Source organism: Arachis hypogaea, chromosome 12, assembly GCF_003086295.3.
Source record: "Arachis hypogaea cultivar Tifrunner chromosome 12, arahy.Tifrunner.gnm2.J5K5, whole genome shotgun sequence".
NCBI lineage: Eukaryota > Viridiplantae > Streptophyta > Magnoliopsida > Fabales > Fabaceae > Arachis > Arachis hypogaea.
The window spans coordinates 71,388,476-71,410,811 of record NC_092047.1 but is presented as its reverse complement, the minus strand read 5'-3'; the positions used below and the strand labels follow the sequence as shown (position 1 = coordinate 71,410,811).

The following is a 22,336-nucleotide window of genomic DNA, read 5'->3' as shown; positions in this document are numbered from 1 at the left end:
AGTTAAGAATTGCCCCCTATATATCCTCTAATAACATTTTCGACAATTTAAAGCAACTCAAAGTATATAGTGGAATAGTTGTGGAATGGCCTTAACTAGAACTTTTCTTCTGCGTAGTAATGATAAGGCTCTCTTCCAGTGTTTGAGCTTTTGATTTACTTTGTCTTTGATATAGCTGAAAGTAGTTCTTTTTTATTTTTGAACAATTATCGGTAGACCAAGATACTTATTTTGATTCCCAATATATGGCACCATAAAAATTTCAGCCAAAATACTTTGAGTGTCAAGTGGAGTATTCTAACTAAAAAAAAAAAAACAGAGAATTTGTCTAGATTGATAACTTGACCACTTACCTCTTCATAGGTCTTCAGTATTTGAACCAAACTAGCACAATCATTCTCTGTAGTCCAACTAAATAAAATAGAATCATCCAAAAAAAATAAATGACTATTCTTCGGGCACTTGTGATTAACTATCAATCCTAAAAATTCTATTTTTTTTGTTCTCTTCTGTGGAGTAGATGAAAAAGTCTCTCTGCACAAAACAAGAATAGGTAAGGTGAAGGAGAGTCGCCTTGCTGAAGCCCTCTAAATGGTTAAAAAAAAAAATACAAGGTTGACTATCCACAATAACAGAGTATGAAACTATATCACACACTCCTTGATCTATGCAATCCATTTATTATAAATTTCATTTTTCTCATCATTGCCGATACAAAAGACCATTTTACCCTGTCATAAGCGTTACTCATATCTATCTTCAGAGCTAAATTATAGTTGTCATGCCTTTTTTTGTCTTTAAAAAATGGATGAAGGCAATTAATACATTATCACTTATCAATCTTTCTTTGACAAAAGCACTTGGTGAATTATTGATCAATCTATTCATCATAAATTATAATCTACAAACCAAAATTTTAGAGATGATTTTATAAAAGACACTACTAAGTCTGATAAACTTCATAGAGTTAACATTTGAAACTTTAAGAATTAAGCAAATATGAGTATGATTGAATGCTTTTAACATTTTACTTCTTGAAAAGAAACTTCATACTGGACTAATCACATCTTTTTTTATTGCTTCCCAAAAGAATTGGAAGAATTTAGTTGTGAAGCCATCATTTCTTGGAGACTAATTTAACCTCCTTTTCTGAAACCATTTTAGTTAGTATTTTGTTTATGACTTCATCTATCTTTATTGGGATACCGTCCAACACTTCTTCTGGATCTTTCAAATCACTAATTTTAAAAATTTCTACAAAATATTTCTAGACAGCAGTTGTAATACCCTCAATAGCTAAATTACCATCATCATCCTCCAAATAGATAATTTTATTTTGAGATGCAAGTTTAGTTACTCTTTTTTCTATTGTCAACTTACTTGTAATATAAGGATATCATGATTAGTGCTTACATTGTATTATTAAATTATTAATTTATTCATTTTGTCATGTTTAATTTTTACAAATCCGTGTTTTTCACATGTAATGGAACTAGTTATTAGAGCATCTCCAAGTTTTAATTTAATTTTGTTTTGAGTCTAGAACAATATATTATAAAAATTGATTTGAGACTTAATATAAAATTTATCACTCTAATATTTAATTTTATCTCAATTTAAATTTTATATTATTTTTAATTATTTTATTTAATAAATTATACAAATGACAGTATATAATTAGTCTTTTTTTAAAATATATGATCTCTTTTTGCTGATAGTAATTTTATTTCAAATATTATAATCAATACAAGTTTTAGAGTAACTGCAATAAAATACCTTATGGATATCACTTTCGACTTCTACAATAACTGACTTAGGGCCAGTTTGGCTAAACTTCTTAAATAAGTTCTTTTGAAAAAGGAGCTTAAAATATAAGGACTTTTATTAATAATAACTTTTAAATAAGTTATTTTGAGTTTGGATAGTTATTATAGAAGTCTTTATTTTAAAGTTGCACATTAAATAAGAATGATAAAATAGCTTTTGAAAATAGGAGAAGTCACATTTTTTAACTTCTTCAAAAGCTCTTAAATAACTTTTTGAAAAGTTAAAAGTTTATTTAAAAAATTGTACCAAACACATTAATATAACTTTCTATAAGTCAAAAGTTGAAAAAAGTAGTTTTTTGGTGTTTCCCAAATGGACCCTTAATTTAAAATTAAAATTTGGACTAGATATAATATTTGAAATCATAAGTATAAGTAAGAAAAACTGTATCATTTAAAAAAAAAAAAACTAATAAAATTCTACCACTTGTATATCTATTAAACTTATTAAACAAATATTTTATCGTTATTATTGTATCGTTGTTAAATTGAAATAAAATCAAATATTAGAGTGATAGATTTTAGATTGGTAATTTTTAGAATATATGATCCTACAAATATTTATATAACATTTTGTGAGACCCAAAATAAAATTAAACTAAAATCAAATATTTAAAATACTCTTAATTTTAAATTAATTCAATTGTTGTGAATATAAAAAATAATACCAAAAAATATTTTATTAGAAATGCTCTTAATAACAATCAAGTTTTAGCTTGATGGTATTATTAAAGTGAATAATTATCTATAAATTTATTTTTTTTAATAAATGACTTTTAATTAAAAATAAAGAATATTCTGCTAAAAAAATGATACGTATAAAGGAGTTATTATTTTCATTTTTTTGAGTTTGTTTAAAAATCATCCAACATGAAAAAAAAATTCTATTCCTTTAAATAAAAAATTTATTTCTATTTAAAACTTAATTTCATAATTTAAAATAATTATAATATATTAATAAAATAAAATTTAAATTTAAAAAATATGGGAATAGATTTGAAAATCAAATTTTTTTATCTAATTAAAAAATAAAAAAAAACTAAAATTCTTAAAAAAATTTAAATGATTTATTTTTAATTATTTTAAAGTAAAATAAAAAAAATTAACTCTTAAATAAATTTTAATTCCTAACCTCCCAAATAAGCTTTTAAAAAGACCACTTTTAATGGCAGTGAAAACCGGTTACCCAGTATCCAGGAAAAGTGGAAAATAAACGTAGTAGTTTGTGACACTGTTTGGATTTGGAAGATTAAGGGCACAGTTTTGGAAAAAGAGATGCATGGTGGCGCTCCTGCCCCCTGAGAGTCAGATAGCCATACCCCATCACCATCACTCCATGGATGCGCCTGACGAAGAACAGCAGCAGGTTTCGTCGAACTCCATCAAGAGCTGGGCCAAGCAGATTGAGGAGAGCTATCAGCTTCAGCTCCAGCTGGCACTTCGCCTCTCTTCGCAGTCTGCTTCTTCCGACAATCCCAATTTCCTTGACTTGCAACCCACCTCTTCCGATTCGGCCCTGGCAATGTCGCATCGTTTTTGGGTATTAATGTCTCTTTTTTTCCCTTGGAATTTTTATTATTTATTATTATTATTAGTGAATTCTATCCATCTCTCTAAAATAAAAGAATAAATAAAAAAAATAAAGAATAAGTTACTGTGACATATCTTATGATTATTGAATGAAATTAGTTGGTTTATCATATCTTGATAAAGACTTTATTGAAAAGCACATCCAATTTCTTTTGCTCTTCACCCTTTTGGGTTCAAAGCACCAAAAGAACATAAATGAAATGAGACTGAAATTGAAATGAAAATGAAATGCGAATCCAGCAAGATTTATATATAATTGCCTGAACGTTAGTCTCTCTAGCAAGTCCAATGAGTTTGGCGAGACCAGCCTGCGAAGTGTGATGCATCATCATATAATAGAATAAATGAAATGAAATGAAAGCGAATTAGGAAATGAATTAAACTTCCTTGTTAACCGAAGAGCAGACAAATTTCCCACAGCACGATTCAGGGTGCTCTGATTGTTCGTCCGGCACGAACTGTGTTATGTCATGATATCCGTAGGCTGTGCATCTGTGCTTCGGTACATTCTCTTCAAGCTTAGTGAGATTTTGATGGTGGAGTTGGGTTGAGTTTGAGTAATGAAGTTAATCATGATAAGTCAAACTAATTTCATCTAATAATCAGGATAACCTACCTTAGAGGGTTGGATAGAATTTACCTAATTATAGTTGTTATGCTTCTTGTGAATGAATATCTTTAAATTTGGGGAAATAGGAGGACAGCTGAATGGGTGGCTTGGTGGAGGATCATACGTCCGATATCATCAGAGTATATAGTTAACCAAATAACTAAAAGTATAATATATAAATTTCAAATATATGAAGATATCTTTTATTATTACTATCATCCGTAGGGTTTCGTGCTGATTAAGTCACATTTCTTTAAAATTTTATTTTATGTTTTTTTTTCTTTAGCATTTTGTAACTTCTCTCATCATGTTCATGGTTAGTTTTTGGAAATAAGAAAATTAGCCACCAAAGATTTTATCTTAACATTTCTCTTTTTAAATATAGATGTATATATTTTAAATGATATATGTTAGAGATATAATTATTCATGTGCTTCTTTCTATTTAAATTTTTAAGAGAAATAGTTTTATGATATAGTATTAGAGCTTCTATGACTTAAAAGGTTTAGAGTTCGATCCTTGTTGACTACAAAAAAAAAAAAAAAATTTCAGCTTAAGACAAATAAATATGGAGAATGAAGGTCTATGCAAAAGTTCATGCAAACTCAAAAATATGCTATTCGGGTTACCGGTTACGAGTAAACAACTTTCCTAGCCTGAAGGTACATGTTAGATTTTCCATTATAATCATTTTAGAATTATTTCTGAAGGCCCACTATGACTATTTTGGAATTATTTCTGAGTTTGCACATACGACATTCAATCTACTGAACTGGTTGTTATAAAAAACAATTCTCATTATATTATTATTATTATTATTATTATTATTATTTGAAAAAAAAAATTGAAAAGCCCTCTTTGAAAAAAATTGAATACCCCAAGCAAATTCAAACACAAACTAAATACAACAGAAGGATTGTTTTGAAAAGTAGGAGTGTGGTATTTGACAGGCTCTTTTAGATCAAATAATAAATGAAGTGAATCTAAATAATGCCAGAAATTAAATTAATTTGAAATATATGACAAATTTTCCCTGCTAATTTCTTCTTCATCTATGGCCTATATGATTAAAACACATAATTTATAGACTCCATACTAGAGTGATTTTATTTCATTTGTGTAAGTTTTCCTAGAGATGCAGAGTTCTATTAAGAACTTGAGTATGAGAAAAAGAAGAAAGCCACAGTTGCAGAAGAGTGATTAGAATAGGAGCTATTGTGTAAGTGAAGAAAATGCCACATACATATCTAAGTCATGCTCTCTTTATATATGTTGAAGAGAGAAGATGAATCATAACCGCTTCTGTTATGTTACTCTAACTAATTAACCACACTAATATCTGTCACAGCCTATAATAGGAAGTATATTAACGAACTACATGATTGCACAAATAATTTGGTCCAAAAATGCAATAATGACCTGCTTTTAGCGTAAGCGAGGAAACTGTTTTTAAAAATAAAAGGGCACTGTCAAAAACTAATTATCTGTTCAGTCATACACCTCCTGCTCTAATACGGTATTCTTACCAGAAATATACTGTAAATTGATTCTGCTGATTCTTTTCATTAATTAGGTGTGACAAAGTTCAATGTTGATTAGTAATTTGAGTAGTGACTTAACAGTTTATATTAACTTTCTTTTTCTTTTCTGCTTTAAATCTTAATCTAAGGAATTGCTCAATTGTCTTGACCTAGATCTGTCATTAATATCTGGAATTAATCAGTTATTTTCTGTTCTCACAATGGGCAGGTAAATGGTTGTTTGCAATACTCGGACAAAATTCTCGATGGCTTCTACCTAATCCATGGGGTGGATGCTTACACATGGTCGATAAGTTCTGATCTGCAGAATGTTGGTATAATTCCTTCATTTGAATCACTGATGTCAATAGAACCTTGCGATGACTCGTCAATTGTAGTGGTTGCTATTGATAAATTTAGAGATCCTGGTCTGAGAGAACTGCAAAGTAGAGTAGTCAGTCTTTCAAGTAGCTGGAATTCTCGAAAATTTGCAGCTGTTCAGGTTGCAAATCTTGTTTATAGTAGGATGGGGTGAGGTTCATCTTTCTTTCATTTGGAAAAGTACAAGGAAAATATTTCCGTTACTCACAATTGTATTGCCATTGTCCTGACAAGCCTTTTATTTTTTTTTACATATATATTCTTTTTCTCCCTGAAAGTGGAGGACGTTCAACTAAGGAAAATTTAGGCTCACAGTGGAAGGAGTGCGCCCAAAAACTAAAAAGCTGCCTGAATTCTGTCATTCTTCCGATTGGAAGCTTAGCTGTTGGTCTTTGTGTTCACCGAGCATTGCTGTTTAAAGTATTGCACTTTATTTAAATTTTTATTTTGATTGATTTTCTGGGTATGTGCATTCTTTTGTCCTCAATATCAATAAGATTATAAACATTTTTCTTATAATTCTTATTTCATTCCAATCATTGTTATGTTTAAGCAATTTGGAGTTTTTAATAAAGAATTTTCATAGTTAGTGTTAATATGAATTCTGGTGACATGATGCATTTGGGGACCTAATATCCACAATTAACAATTTAAATTTCAGGTGTTAGCTGACTTAATTGACTTACCCTGCCGAATTGCTAAGGGCTGCAAGTATTGTAGCAGGGATGTTGGCGCTTCATGCATAGTGCAATTTGATTCTGACAGGTTTGGTCATTAATTAAAATTTGCGTGAAAACTTCGAATGACTTTTAATTCTCATTATTTCTTGCTGTAGTTCATATTTGGATTAGCTTATTTTGGGTTTTAATAACAATATTATCTGATGATCAAAATGCTTCTTGATTCAACTTTTTGGGGAAGAAAAAAAGGTGTCAACTTGGCCTTCAAATTAATCCTTGGAAGATTTTCACATTAACTTGCTCCTTCATAGTATTAAAATTTCCATCAATTTAAGGTGCAATTGATGTCTAAATATAACCAAATCTGGGAGGAAAGTACTCTTAAAAGATTATGAGCTTTACATCAAATAGAGACAAAATGCTTATCTTTATCCACTGAACTTGCTTGCATGAAAATCTATCACCGAAGGTGTGAGAATTAGGCTGCAACCAAATACTTCAAGTAGTGGCATATATGGCACATTGCTACAAAAAATGTGGCATCCCTTATTCTCCCTAAACCTGCAAAACTAGAAAAAAGAAAATTGATATAAGGTAGCAGGGCAAAGCCAAGTATGCAAAAGCAAATTTTGCTACCAGTTGATTAATATGGCACTTCGAATAGTAGAAGGCATGGAATTGGAACAATAAGAGCTATAAAAAATAGTTCAAATCTTTGTTATTGTCCTTGTAAATGTAAATTGTGTTTCTTATTGCATTACGTATAGTGTTGGTTGGTGTCTATATTCAAGTGGTGAACTTATTGGGTGAGCCTAAACAATTCAGCCACCTGTTTCACAATTTCAACATCTTTAGGTAAGTGATACACATGAGAACCTAGAAAACAATAGGAAATACATTAAATACTTTTTTTTTTTGGTTGGGACAAAAAGAGAATTTCTTATGATGAGGAGAAGGATAATACAAATTGGGGATAAAGGATAGAAAATCAAAACAAAACAAAAGATTTATCTATAAAGCATAGCTTTCAAATCTCCCAACTTATTTGAGAGGGAAAGTTTTCTATATAAATCATGAGCGTTACACCAAAAAGATGCTAGATGTCTAATCCTGTCCCACAAAACTCGCTTGTAAGAAAATTTGTCATTGAAGGTGCGTGCATTACGCTCCAACTAAAGAGTTGTCCTAATTGCCTATGGAATAAACTTAGACAATCCTAATCAGATCAATAGTCTTTATTTGCTATAATAGCTTTTGTAAACTTTTATATCAATTGCTTGTTTTTCCTTCTAGCCGACCCCACCTATTGGGATAAGGCTTTGTTGTTGTTGTTGCTGCTGCTGCTGCTGCTGCTTGTTTTTCCTTCTGCATTGAATCTGCCAGGCATGATTTTGTTATCTGAAATAACCACGAAAAAAGGTTCAATTATAATAATAACAATATACATTTGTATACACCTTTCTAGGGAGTATATGATTGATTTAGTTGAAAGACCTGGCTCAGTGTGCCAGCCTGACTCTTTGCTGAACTCTGCATCATCAATGGTGGTCTCTTCACCATTATGTCACCCAAAGTTCAAGACAGTTGAAGCAGCTGGATATACTAAGACATTAGCCCAATCATTTTTCTTGGACAGTCAAGGATTGCACCATATATTTGATACAACATCAGGTTATTTTCTCTCTTCAGATGCATTTAGTATAATTATCAACTGGCACTAACTTTTATAGAAAAGGGAGGAAGTATTTTGTTTGCCATTTTTTACTAAAAACTTCTGTTTCTTTTTTTCCTTATTTTTTCTTCGTTTCTGTTGCGTGTGTTTTTAGTATTATCTATTTGAATTTTCACATCTCACATGCATTTTGTTATTGTATGAAATATTAAAAAGTATTATAGAGGGTCTAAAAGGATTTGGAAGGCTTAATTAGGTTCTTCTTTTCATATTCGTTTTGTGCTTTGTTAATTGTGAGAGGAGAGAAAGACAAAATAAAAAATTCCATGAGTTTTAGTTACGAAGTGGAAACTAGTTTATAGAACTTGAAAAAGGAATCTGTACATAATTACATTTAACTACTGTATCATAATAGATCCTATAATATCTTAACTCATTTATGCATAGATATTCTACTGTACATAATTACATCTAAACCTTCATTTTATCTACTCTCCTTACTAGGGTTAATTTTATAGGACTTCTTTACATTGTGGCCAAACTACTTGAAGCTAACTTTCACCACCTCAGCCCCACCTTGTTTTGTGTATCTATTCATTCAATCCAACATTAAGCTTAAAGAATCTACCTATAACAAAAATGTTATATGCACGTCAAAAATCAGCCATCATGTATTTTTATATAAATACGTGTGTTGTTTAACTAATTTTAGATGTCTATTTGTATTTCAATATGTCTTCTATACGTGTGGTTGATTTGGTGGCTGATTTTTAATATACATATAGCATGATTTATAAATATATAAAAGGAGAAATGAAAGTCATTCTATGATGAATTAATGACATCTAAGTGTTTTTTTTCTCCTTAAAAAAAGCTTACTATGTAAGCATGAGACTAATTTTATAACAACATAGAGAATGATATCAAGAAAACTAATCTTGTATAAAATCTATGATTTCTCACATTAAATTTTCTAACTATGTTCATTGCTCCTTTAAAATTTCATTATTACAATTCATTAGTTATATATACAAATAATTCTAAGTATTGTATTTTATTTAATAAAGCAATTCAAAACAAGAGGTTTCTTCAAATGTATCCAGGCATTCCAAATAGAAAAATATTTTATTGTTATGGATAAGACTCCATATCAAGAGTCCCACCTTTTGGGTTTAACTTTATTGAGAAATTCTATGTGACCAATACTTTTTCCTTATTTTTGTCTTACTTTTGAACCAACACTAGCCAACTCTCGCCTTGTTTTCACTAAAAGTGTTGGCCCCATAGCATTCTTTTTTTTTTTCCCTATGATTATTGTTATTATTATTCATTTGGATAACAAATTTAATTTTCATAAATATAATAAATGTTAATGTATTTCTCATATCCAAAAGTATGTTTAATGGCCTAAAATAAACTCCATGATCAGTTCGTTATATTTGTGTGGGATGACTTTAGAATAACTTGTCCAATTAAAAAGTTGTAAGTATTGTTTACCAATACTTTGACAACTGGACAATGTAATTTATTTTCCCGTCTTTTTCTAATATTCTCTCCTTAATCTTTCTTTTTTTTTATGTTAAAATAAAAAATATCAAGAGACTCATCATGACTTTTTAAATTAAGTTAAAAAATATTTAAAATTATCCTCACTATTTCAATCATTTCTCTACTTTTTAATTTATCTTTACTTTTTTCACTTAATAACTATGTTCATAACAAACTAAACAGTAAATTCTAACTAGGAATAATATATATATTTTAAATACAAAGAAAATGGAAAGTATATGTACCACTTAAATAAATGTAATGTAATGTAGCTAAATATAATACAAATAAATGATATTTTAGTTTTAATCATAGTTACTTTTTTAAAGATTTTTACAGGGTTTAGGATTCAGAGTTCAAACTTTTTAACATAATAAATATTGAAAATATTAAAATATTTAATTTTTCAATACACCATTTTTTAATTTCAGAAACCAATTTTTGTAAAAGAAGTTACATTTATTTCTATTGAAATTCTTATTTTTCCTGCCCGGGTCTACGTCTTGTCAAAATAATTTTGACAATACATTACTAAAATTTCAGATTTGCATCATGCAGGTGGTAAAGTTAATCTTAGTGACAGAATGGATGTAAAAGAAACTAGAACTTCTAGTGCACACTATGCCCATGGGAATGACCACCTAGTTGCATCGGGTAAGCATGAACCATCTTTACTAACTTGAAGAAAAGAAGAAAGAGAAAGAATGGTCTATCACTTCCTTTTAGAGTAGATCACATGTAAGGTAAATGCTATAATGGCTATCATTATGGTGGCTATGAAATTTTGACAATGTAGAAGGTGTGAGTGGAGCAAGAGTGGACTCATTGAGAGAGAAACCAGAGAAGAAGATCAGCAATAGAGCTTGGATTTCATCAAATCGAAAATCTGAGTTTACATTACCTGAGCTTCTGCCTTATATACAACAAATTGATGCTAACAGAAAACAGAAACTGAACAGAAAAGTAACTAACGTACCAGCTGACAAGTGAACCAACTAATCACACTAACTATAGCTAGTCGTAAGTTAACTAACTGATCCACTACTATAATTAGTAACCTATCAGGTCATTGAGCTAGGTAACAAGCAACACTTAAAAAGTGTAGCTAAAATTAAGGTTACATGTTTTTACTATTTAATAATACATTTTTAATTTAAAAATAAAAAAAGTAAAAAGTGTGATAAAATTAAATACTGTTGATAAATAATAAAAAAAAAATCTAACTTTAATTTTAATTGCACTTTTTTAAGTGTTACGAAAATTTCATAGCTACCATATCCACCATAATGATAATCACCATAGAATCCACCCACATTGTGGTTATTTGGTGTTTAATTTACCTAACCTGCTGAAAGATCGAGCTATCTCTTGTCATAGAGTAGATCATAAGTGGAATGACGTATGATTCATTTTTTCAATTTGTTTTTTTATAAACAATTTTGACATGCTTTTACTAGTCCCACCTTATTTTGGCATGTATGGGAAAAATGCTTTTGGACACTCATACAGGAAGTGCAGATCTAGTAGAGTACTACAATATTAAAAGAGAGGGGAACTTATAAAAACCATAGGTGATAGTATGAAAAGATATTTAAAGTTAAAGGAATGAATGTAACATGACAATAACAAGACACTACAATGCCATTAAATTTAATGTAGAAAATCCCTTCAAATTGGACAAAGTTAAGTTGTGTTCTATTAGAAATTATCATGCAATGGAATTAGACCTTACCATATGATATGCCTTCTTCTGCAGGTCTTAGTGCAGATGACTATGTTTCCGTTACTGAAACAAACCCGTCTGTAGTTGATCTTGGTGTGGAGGACCTAGACATTCCATGGAGTGAACTTGTTCTGAAGGAGAACATTGGGGCAGGTACTGTATATGAAGCATCATTCATTATATATATATGATTGGTCCTTAACGGTATTATAGCTTCAATTAGTCCTTCAAAAATGTTCAATATCGATCTGGTCTTCAACTGTATACAATATCAATTGATTTAAGATTGAAATTAATCTCCTAGTATGCAGTGATAGGATGGAATTACATTGGTATCAGATTTGGTGCAACTTATTGCACTAATTTTCTAAAAGATATAATTTTAATTGGTTCAACCATTTATAGTGATCATTTATAATTCATTTGTGTTAAATTTTGAAAAACCTGTACATCAATACCAATGTAATCAGAGAACTCTTATTTTTTGTGCAGTAAAATATTATTGTTGTTGTTGTTAATTTTGTAGTATATAAAATTGTACTAAGATATGAACCTTTAATCTAATGGTAGGTTTTTTTAAAGGATTTCACCAATAAAATATTGTTTAAATTGTTTAAAGTAAACTAAATATTATACAAGTATATTACTGATTCTGCTGAAGCATTCTGCATATCTTAGAAAATGTATTGTCAAACAATAGAATAAGGCATTATAACTGTTTTCCAGGATCATTTGGAACTGTCATTCGTGCAGATTGGCGTGGTTCTGTAAGGATTTATTTTCTTTCAGTGTTTGCTCTCTAATCGTTCCATATTTAATGTTTTACTGTTTAGGTTGGAGATGATTCCGGTTTGTTTGATTATAAAAAAAATTAAGCTTGTAAAAAAGGTGATTTTTTTATAGTGATTCTTTGGAAAGCAGAATCCATTTTGTGTTTGGATAGGGTGTTACTCCCCTTCAACCTAGAGCATAGATGTTAATCATGCTCAGCTTGTCAAAAATATAGCATAATCTATTCTTATTTACTGCTAACCGCTAAGGTTAAGTTTTGAAGTGAAAATACTGCAGAAATTGCAGGAGTGCCTGACTAATTGTATGTGCAAATATGATACTCATTAATTTCAGGATCATTCTAGATTTCATGTTTTAATGTTGTTCTTTCCTCGTTGAAAGTGTTTAATGGTGTCAATATTATATGCTAACAGTATAACCTTTTAGGATGTTGCTGTGAAGATTCTTAAGGTGCAAGATTTTGATTCTGAGCGAATAGAAGAGTTTCTGAAGGAGGTATGTCATAATATCCAGTTTTATCTGTTTATATGTGGGTATCTCTCTCTCTCTCTCTCTCTCTCTCTCTCTCTCTCTCTCTCTCTCTCTCTCTCTGTGTGTGTGTGTGTGTGTGTGTGTGTGTGTAAACACTTCAGTATCCTGTTTTATTTTATAGGTCTCCCTAATGAAGCGCATGCGGCACCCAAACATTGTACTTCTGATGGGTGCAGTATTTCAACCCCCAAGGTTATCTATAGTAACAGAATATTTATCAAGGTACATTAATTTCTTGTACCAGTTATGCTTGTATTGTTCCTCATTTATGCCCTTGGTTGGATATATTTTAGGCTGAAATAGATGAAACAAATACTCTCCTTTTTTTTTGCAGAGGCAGCTTGTATGAACTTCTGCGCATGCCTGGTGTTGGAATATCACTCAGTGAGATGCGTCGTTTAAGCATGGCTTATGACGTGGTACACCTTCACTGATCAAAGCTGCTAGTTGTCTTTTGTCATTTTTTGCATCTACGAGAAAGTAATGCATTGTCATTTGCAGATTAGACTTTGTGTGATACTTATATGTTTTGTCTAGGCAAGTGGAATGAATTATCTCCATCAAATGAGACCTCCCATTGTTCATGGAGATTTGAAGTCCCCAAATCTTTTGGTTGACAATACATACACTGTCAAGGTAACTGTTGTAGACAAGTTTTTCTGCAGTTTGCTTTGATTTTTCTGATACTTTAAAGTTTGAACAATTAAAGTAAGATCTAGTGCCGACCTTAGGAGCAGCTTCTAAGGAGAGGATTTCCCAAGTGATTATGCAGCCAGGCCACACCAATGCCAGAATTAACATACCTCTCTAATGCCCAAGACCAAAGATTTGGAGTGTGTAAAAAACATCATTAGGTAGACTGAAATAAAGTATTGGATATGCTCTTGGAGTGGTACCAATGAGATATCGCCCAATTTCCCAATGTATCTGTATTATTATTTCCTGAAAGGAAAGTGCAACAAAGGTATTAGGAATTCTTGAGACCTGATTAACTCCTAGCCTTAGTCTCATCCCATCTTTCTCCATACCCTCTCACTAGTTCCCTAGAACCCTTTATAGTTTCCATCTATCTCTCATAACACAGAGCTCACTTGTCGCTCACTTGCCAGCTAGGCAAGTTAGTTACAAAACCCACCCTAATCCATATACTCGATTACAATTACATCCCTAATTTCTGATTGGCATGGTATGTAACACCATCCTATATCCGTGTTCTAACACCAATCGTTAAATTAGCTCTTAGGTCATGCCTCTAGCCAATGTGGAACTTTGCTAGTAAACCATTTATTGGTTTCATTGATGGAGTTTTAACAGGCTTCTGCCCTGTCATTGCCACATTGGTAAACATTTTTTATTTTCAGAGATAGGTACCCATAGGTATCCATGTGTTTCCTATGATAAAATGAAATTTAGAATTTTCAACAAAGAAACATAAAGAAAAACGGGTTTTACATCACATATCACAAATTTGTCATGATTTAAAGTAAACTGCATAAAAATAATTGGTCACAAGTAACATTCCTGGTTGCCAAATGGCCATACTGCATGGTGTTGCCATAAAAATGTAGGAGGTGAACCATGTTTCACATTTGCTCAAAAGCAGCTGTGTCGTGATCCACGGCAGCAATATCTTTATACTCATGTCCCAAAAACTTGAGCGTACAAAGAAGCTTTCTGGAAATGGTGCTCCCAGGTGTGTGTATGTAGTTGGTCATTAATGTCTGTGATTTCTGTTGGCTGCAGAGAGTGCTCTTGCTGATTGGATACTTTTAAAGCTGTGAGCCAGCATTAATTGTGGCGAGAAAGGATCTATTCTGAGACTTGAGGGATCACACAAACCAACATTTGAGCATTCATTTCCCATCTCTTGATGTGCTGGGGCGTATGGTAGACTCACAACAAAAGAGGATAATACTTTTTGCAGGATAATACAACATAAGCTTCAAATAACAATGAATCAGAAACTAATGTTACATTAGCTCCTGTGTCATTTCCAACCAACATAAAACTATCCATCAGGATCCTTCTAAGCTGACTGGACTAGCTTCATTTGCAGGATTTGGACATGGCTGGCCTCTCCCACTTTTTTTTTCCTGAGTAACACCTGTTTACTTCTACATTGCTAGACACGGAGTTGGTTCCTTGTTTGCTCACTACCTCATTTTAATCACGGTAGATGTTTTCTCTCACACTACGGAGAATTTTAAATACTCTCTACTTTCCACACAGCCTCTTCTCCTTCATGAGTAGTGATGTTGATAGAGAGTTTCAATTCCTTAATAGTCTTTACCGTGTTTGTAACTGTTTATGATCTAAGACCTTTCTTAGATTCAATGGTTCCAGTTCCTCACTCCAGATGCAAACCAGCAGGCTGAAACTCAAATGATTTGAACTCCAAGAAGGGGGGTCACATAGCTACAATAGGGTTGCACCAACCCTCTCAGAGAACTCAAGTGGTTGATGAATTCTCCCAATCCAATTTTACTCCACTATACTGATCAGCCACCTATAGTTGCCATCTCTCTTAAACTTTTGTGATGCCAGTTACTATAAACTTTCGAGAACCCTACCATAAAGCTAGCTAACTATTGTGCTAGGAGAGCCCAAACCCACTAAAACACCACATTGGAATTTAGTACATTCCTTGTGGGATTCAAGTCCCGTACCTTGTAGCTGGATCCTAACATCGTTTTCAGTTGAAACTTTTGGTATTGTAGATTTTTTCATTCCTCTCAAGATCCATAAAGCTTCTAACAGTTTGCAAGGAATTCTGAGTGCTTACTACATGAATTTAAACCATTTGTTACCAAACAGTCACACGGATGAAATGGTCATCTTCGTGTTGCCCCATTGACACTACATTTTTATTACTTTACAGCTATGCTAGGACACACACACTAATTCAAGCAAGAATTTGAGGATACATCCCAATCCTTGTCATAATATTAAATGAATGAAAGGGCATCTAGCTGTTCCCCTGTTGGCACTTAAAAATAAACTTACACTTGGATGGTGCAGGAACCTAATAATTAATGTTATTCACCCATTGTAACTGTTACGAAGTCCAAATGCTCAAACTTACGAATAAAATGTATCTATTGACATTCACTTTTGTCATATTTACTCCAGGTAGCTGACTTTGGCCTTTCACGAACAAAGGCAAATACATTCCTTTCATCTAAAACTGCCGCTGGGACAGTAAGTTCTATTCATTGACTGAAAATAAAGAGTGTTCTTTGATTGCATTAACAAGTCATATAAAAAATTCTTTGTTGGCTTCACATTCTAATCCTTCTTCCTGCCTTCTGAAAATGATTAGCCTGAATGGATGGCGCCAGAAGTCATCCTAGGTAAACCATCAAATGAAAAATGCGATGTATTCAGCTTTGCTGTAATATTGTGGGAACTAGTTACCCTGGAACAGCCATGGAGACAGTTAAATCCTTCACAGGTTAGATTATTTACTCTGACATGGTCTTTTTTTTTTAGGACGCATACAACCCCCCCCCCCCCCCCCACCCTCCTTCCTTTCTCCTCCTCCTCCTCCTCTTCTGGGTGCAACCATTTTCCAGACCTTGCACAACGCGGGATACTTTGCACTGGGCTGCCCCTTCAATGTATACATCAAAATTCAAATCATATATTTATGCTTTATTTCACGAATAGAATACTGTTAGTGCAGGTTGTTGCAGCTGTTGGTTTTATGGACCAAAGACTAGAGATTCCAAGCCATGTAAATCCTCAAGTGACTGCGTTGATTGAGCTCTGTTGGGATACGTAAGATTAAACAAATCATAATTCTTTTTTTTTTTTTTTTTGAATAAACAAATTATCTTACTGCAACAGATTCATGCACGTTTTGCAACATCTTGTGCATTTTGTACCTCTACTTTTTCAATTGATATCCCAAAACTTTGTTTCATGCTGTAGTGATCCCACAAGACGCCCTTCTTTCTCCCATGTTATGAAACGTTTGCGGCAAATAACTGCCGATGCAAATGGGTGAACAAGTCCATGCAAAATAATCCTCAAATTGTGTACAGAAAACAGACAGCAATACTGAAGCAAGAAAATTTAAAGGGATCAAATTGACTGTAGCCTTAATTGGATTAATTTAAATGCATCAACATCATCGTTGATTATCATCATCATTATTATTATTATTATTATTATTATTATTATTATCGGATAACTATAAATTGAACTAGATTTACACCCGCACAATGTGCGAAAAATTAATACTATAAATTTTTTATACAATTTTTTTGGATAACTAGAATAATAACAACGGAATTTTGAGTTTTGTAGTTACTTATAAAATAATTTATACAACTCTTAAAACATATATAATAAATTTTATAGTAGAGTAAATAATCATTTCATATCATAAAAGATTCAGATATTGATAAAACTGATCATAAGAAATTAAACTGAAGTTATATCTATATAAGATAAGTTTTGTTTGACAAAAATTATCAATTATTAAATTTGTTTATAATTTTGTAAATAATATTTTTCTTTCGTATTTTTTCCTAATTCTAACCTAGTAATTTAGTTGTCCTTTCCTCCTTTTTCCCTCCACCCTTCTTTGCCACCACAATCCCTTCCACTATCACCATCCCCTCTACCTGTCTCATCCTTCCTTCTTTTTTGACCATTACTAACACCACTACCACCACCGCTCCATTTCCTTCCCCATCCTTCCCCCCAACTACCTTTCACTACCTCTTCCTCCTCCCTCATCTCTTACCCTAATGCCGGCACCCGCCTCATGGCCCTCCTCATCAAAAGAAAACAACAATGAAGTCTTGTCTTACTAGGTAGGGTTGGCTACATAGATTAAATGATGTTATTAAACTCTATTATGTATCATGTCTACAGAAAAACTATTTACATGTGGATGTTGTTTGACCACGTCATGAATAGTTTTCCTAAGTCTTCTTCTGCCTTTCACCTCTTGTTCATGTTCCATCTCATCCATCCTCCTGACTGGGTGCTTTATCGGTCTTCTTCTCACATGTTCGAACCACCTGAGACGTGATTCTATCATCTTTTCCACAATAGGGGCTACTCCAACTCTCTCTTATAACTTTGTTCTTTATTCTATCCAATCGTGTATGACCACTCATCCATCTCAATATCTTCATATCTACTGCACTTAACTTATGTTCGTGCTCCCCTTTGGCCGCCCAACACTTTGTACCATAAACCATAGCCGGTCTAATAGCAGTGCAATAGAATTTACCTTTACGTTTTAAAGGTACTTTTTTGTCACATATAAAACTAGACGCACTCCGCCATTTTGACTAACCTGGTTGGATCATATGATTTACATAATATTCATTCTCTCCATTATCCTGTATGATACACCCAAGTAGGGGTGTTTAGATCCAAACCGGTAAAAAAACCACAAAATCGCATCGATCCAAATCGAAAATCGTTTCAAACCGATCAATTTTGGATGTTTTTTGGATTTTGGATTGGTTTGCACAACTGAATCGAACCGCATAGAAGAAGAAGAAGAAGAAGATACGGCATACAGCAGCCCAGCCCATACTCTTTTAGTCCCTTAGTCCTTTTCCTTTACTTTTCCCCCAAGCCCGCACCCAATCACGAGTCACCCTGCACACATTCATTTCCCATTTCTCCTTCCCCGCAAACAAACACAAACTCTAACGGCATAACCTAAAGAAAGAAACCCTACTCAGTACTCACAACTCTTCACTCTCACTCACAGTCTCTCACCGTATCTCACATAGTCACAGACTCACACACTCCTCAGACCTCACTCACGCTCACCGTCACACGCCGAGTCATCGACGCCGTCCGCCGTCTCCTCTTCGACGTCGCTACTCCCTCCTCTTCTTGGTGAGTTTTTACATTTTTTTATATGATGATCATATCAAAGTGCACACGATTTTCTAGTCTATTTTAAGTTCAATCTTCAAATAATCAACATTTGATTTTCAAACCATAGTTATAATAATAATATCCACGAACCACCCCCAACCCTGTTTTCTTAATGACTTTTTTATTAAAAATAAAAAAAATAGTTTTTTTCTTCTATTTCTGTTAATGTATTGAATTTGAAGTCAATTTGTTCTTGTTACTTTGACAATCTATTATGTTAAATTTATTATTTTTGACAATCTGTTCTTGTTATCTTTGAGAATCTGTTATATTAAATTTTATATTGTACTTTTGCAGATTTTATATTTGTTCAGTTTGATTTTAGCTTTTAATTTGAAGGTCAACAATGCCAGCTTCATATCCTGAGGTAATATTCTTATTTTGGAATGTGTATGTTGGTAACAATTTAATATGTTGATTATTTGAAAAAAATATTAAGATAACATAAACTGATTTTGGTTATCACAGGATGTTCAAAGCAGTGAGCCAAGATTTACTAGTGCCACTCCGTCCACTTTTGAATCAGTCAGATCTTCGGGACAGTCGAAGTCGATGCTGCTGCCATAGCCGCAGTCGCAGCCACAAACATAGACGCAGACGCAGCCACCATCGCCGCCGCCGTTACCGCCATGCAGTGATCAGAACAATGAAGGAACTAGATCTAAGAGGAGGAGAGGCAAAGAAAATGTTGCTGATGAGTCAACTAATCCTAGCTAGTCTGAGGAACCAGGTACAGGTAACTCTAAAAAATCTGTTAGACCTAGATCTTGGACTTGGGAGCATTTTAAAAAAGATGAAAGTGGTCCTAAACCTGGGGCTATATGTAAGTGGTGTGGAGTATCTTATGTGGCTGATTTCCATAAAAATGGTACTAGCAATCTTAAAAGTCACTTGTTGAGTCAGTGTAGAAAATTTCCAAAAGATTCACTTGATCCCATACAAAAAACACTTGTTATGCAGCAACTTAAAAAAGAAGAAGAAAATGGGATGGGTAATTGTTTGACTGCTGTATCATTTGATCTTGATTTATGAAGACAAGCTCTTGCTAGAATGATAATCGTAGATGAGTTGCCCTTTAGATTTGTTGAAGGAGAGGGGTTTTGTGATTTCATGAGTGTTTTGTAGCCAAAACTCCATATTCCAGGCAGGATATCAGTTTCTAGGGATTTTTGGAACTTGTTCATAAATGAAAAACATAAGTTGAAGAGTGTCTTTATAAATTCAAATCAATGTGTGTGTTTGACCATTGATTGTTGGACTTCTGTACAAAATCTAAACTATCTTTGCCTGACTACACATTTTATTGATCAAGATTGGAAGTAGCAAAAGAGAATATTTAACTTTTGTCTCATCAAGAATCATAAAGGTGAAATAATTGGTAGAAAGATAGAAAAATATCTTTTAAATTGGGGAATAAGTAGAGTCTTTAGCATCACAGTTGATAATACTAGTTCAAATGATGTTGCCATTTGTTACTTAAAAGATAGAATCGAGGATTGGAATTCACATCCTTTAAAAGGTGAACATTTGCATGATAGGTGTTGTGCTCATATCTTGAACTTGGTGGTGAATGATGGTTTGAAGGATATTCATTCTTCAATTAGTAAAATTAGGAATGTTGTTAGATATGTTTGGTGCGGAATTTATAACCACAAACTAACCGGCAAGTGCATCGGGTCATACCAAGTAATACCTCAGGTGAGTGAGGGTCGATCCCACGAGGATTGAAGGACTAAGCAACAATGGTTGATTAATTTACTTAGTTAGACAAGCAGAAAATAGTGTTTGAGAGTTTAAAAGCATTAAACAGTAATTTAGAATATCAGAAGACAGGCAAATAAATAAGTTGGAAATAAAATATGGAGAAGGCAGTTAAGTTTTCAGAGATATCTATTTTCCGGATTGACTTTTCTTATTAATTTATTTTAATCATGCAAGATTTAATTCATAGCAACCGTATGTGACTAGACCCTAATTCCTTAGACCTTTCTAGTCTCCTCTAACTTTCATCAACCGCCAATTCCTTGGTCAATTTATTCCAATTAGGGGGTGAAGTTTAATTCTAGTTATGATGCCACAAAAATCCTAATTATCCAAATATAAGAGGATTATATGTCACGTATCCCGTTAAGTTCAGATAATTAGAATTTAGGAGAAATTGTTTTCAAGCTGTTGTTCAAGTAAAGAGCTTTTCCAAGTTATACAAGAACTCAATTAGAAAGAGGGTCATACTTCCGTTCCACCCAAATTCATAAGATAAAGAATGAAAACAATTCTAAAATTATAAATCAGTACATGAATTAAAATACAAAAATAATAGAATCAATCCATACAAATAGACAGAGCTCATAACCTTAATAATGGAGGTTTAGTTGTTCATGGAAAAGAGTGAAAACTAGGATTCTGGTAAACTGTAAATTGGGCTCCGGTGGAATGATTAGTGGAATCCTGTTCCAATCCACAGAAGAGAAGTTTCTTTTCTCTTTTATATCTAATCTTAATTAATTTAAAATCTATTTTCTAAAACTAATATAATATCTTTTCTTATTTATAAAAATTAAAGTTTAAATCATAATTAATTATAGCAATCAGCGTTTTCTGCATTTTCTGCACGTGGCGCATATCACGCGTACGCGTCGATGGTCTTCTTCGCGTGTCACGCGTACGCGTCAGGTACGCACACGCATCGCTGTGTAAATCTCCAAATCACGCGCACGCGTCAGGTACGCGCACACTTCGCTCCTCTCTGGTTATCTCCTTTAATTCTTGTGCTGATTCCGTTTGTGCAAGCTTCCTCTCCATCTTTCTAAGCCATTCCTGCCCTATATATCCTTCTTCTCATTTTTTGCGGAAGCTCCATCAAATCCAACCAAATACTACCTAAAATAAATAGAATTGCACAAGACTCAAAGTAGCATCCATAGTGGCTAAAAGATAATTAATTCTTAATTAAACTCAACAATTTAAATGCAAATTCACTAGGAAAAGATAGGAAAGATGCTCACGCATCAAAACACCAAACTTGAATTGTTGCTTGTCCTCAAGCAACCAAATTAATATAGTCTTAGAATGTGAATTTGCATGAGAATGAGAGTTCGATTAAGCTCATGTCTCTTCTTATAATGGGGTTTAGAACTGCAATCTTGAATAGTTTTGGCATCTCACTCTCCTTTAAATCAGAAGGATGTCACTGTCATTCAGAATTATAATCCGGATAATATTATGAATTCTCTGATCTTTTGTAACTCAATTTAACCCTTGAACACATCAATTTTTTTTCTTTGATTCTCTTTTCTTTGGTGCTTTGCACCTTGAGCCTAGCCGTGACTTTAAATGTTTTGTCTCAAGCTTCACTTGACACAGAAACACCACAAGCACTTAACTGGGGAACTCTCTTTAAGTTCTGATTTTCCTTTCAGTTACTTCCAAACAGTGGTGCTCAAAACCTTTGGCATACTCTGCTAATTGCAATTGATCTCGACTCTAAATGTTTTGTCTCAAGGATTACTTGACACAAGAACACCACAAGCATGTGACTAGGGAAACAACTCTT

The 22,336-nt window shown here is 32.8% G+C and overlaps 1 protein-coding gene and 1 long non-coding RNA gene across 8 annotated transcripts; both read left to right on the top strand.

Annotated features, from left to right (window-relative positions):
* The first annotated feature begins 3,000 nt into the window (after positions 1-3,000).
* On the top strand, positions 3,001-17,018 carry LOC112727514 (serine/threonine-protein kinase CTR1). Of its 7 annotated transcripts, XR_011868626.1 has the most exons (18): positions 3,005-3,366; positions 5,776-6,077; positions 6,206-6,347; positions 6,589-6,692; positions 8,073-8,278; positions 10,386-10,481; positions 11,584-11,703; positions 12,277-12,317; positions 12,769-12,837; positions 12,995-13,095; positions 13,208-13,292; positions 13,411-13,509; positions 14,617-14,760; positions 14,930-15,045; positions 16,003-16,071; positions 16,193-16,324; positions 16,556-16,650; positions 16,804-17,018. XR_011868626.1 is itself a non-coding variant. In XM_025777283.3 (17 exons), the coding sequence occupies exons 2-17, from the start codon at positions 4,602-4,604 to the stop codon at positions 16,877-16,879; spliced, it is 1,824 nt and encodes a 607-aa protein (XP_025633068.1). In that variant the 5' UTR covers positions 3,006-3,366; positions 4,579-4,601; the 3' UTR covers positions 16,880-17,018. The 7 variants fall into 7 exon arrangements, 4 of the variants coding, with proteins under 4 accessions (XP_029146572.1, XP_029146571.1, XP_025633068.1 ...); XR_011868625.1 differs by having other exon boundaries at positions 3,003-3,366; positions 13,605-15,045; XR_003812712.2 differs by having other exon boundaries at positions 14,617-15,045.
* Positions 17,019-18,250: 1,232 nt separating this feature from the next.
* Positions 18,251-20,039, top strand: LOC140177323 (uncharacterized). Its single transcript, XR_011869150.1, has 2 exons — positions 18,251-19,150; positions 19,252-20,039. It is a non-coding gene; the product is annotated as an uncharacterized lncRNA (long non-coding RNA).
* The last annotated feature ends 2,297 nt before the right edge of the window (positions 20,040-22,336 follow it).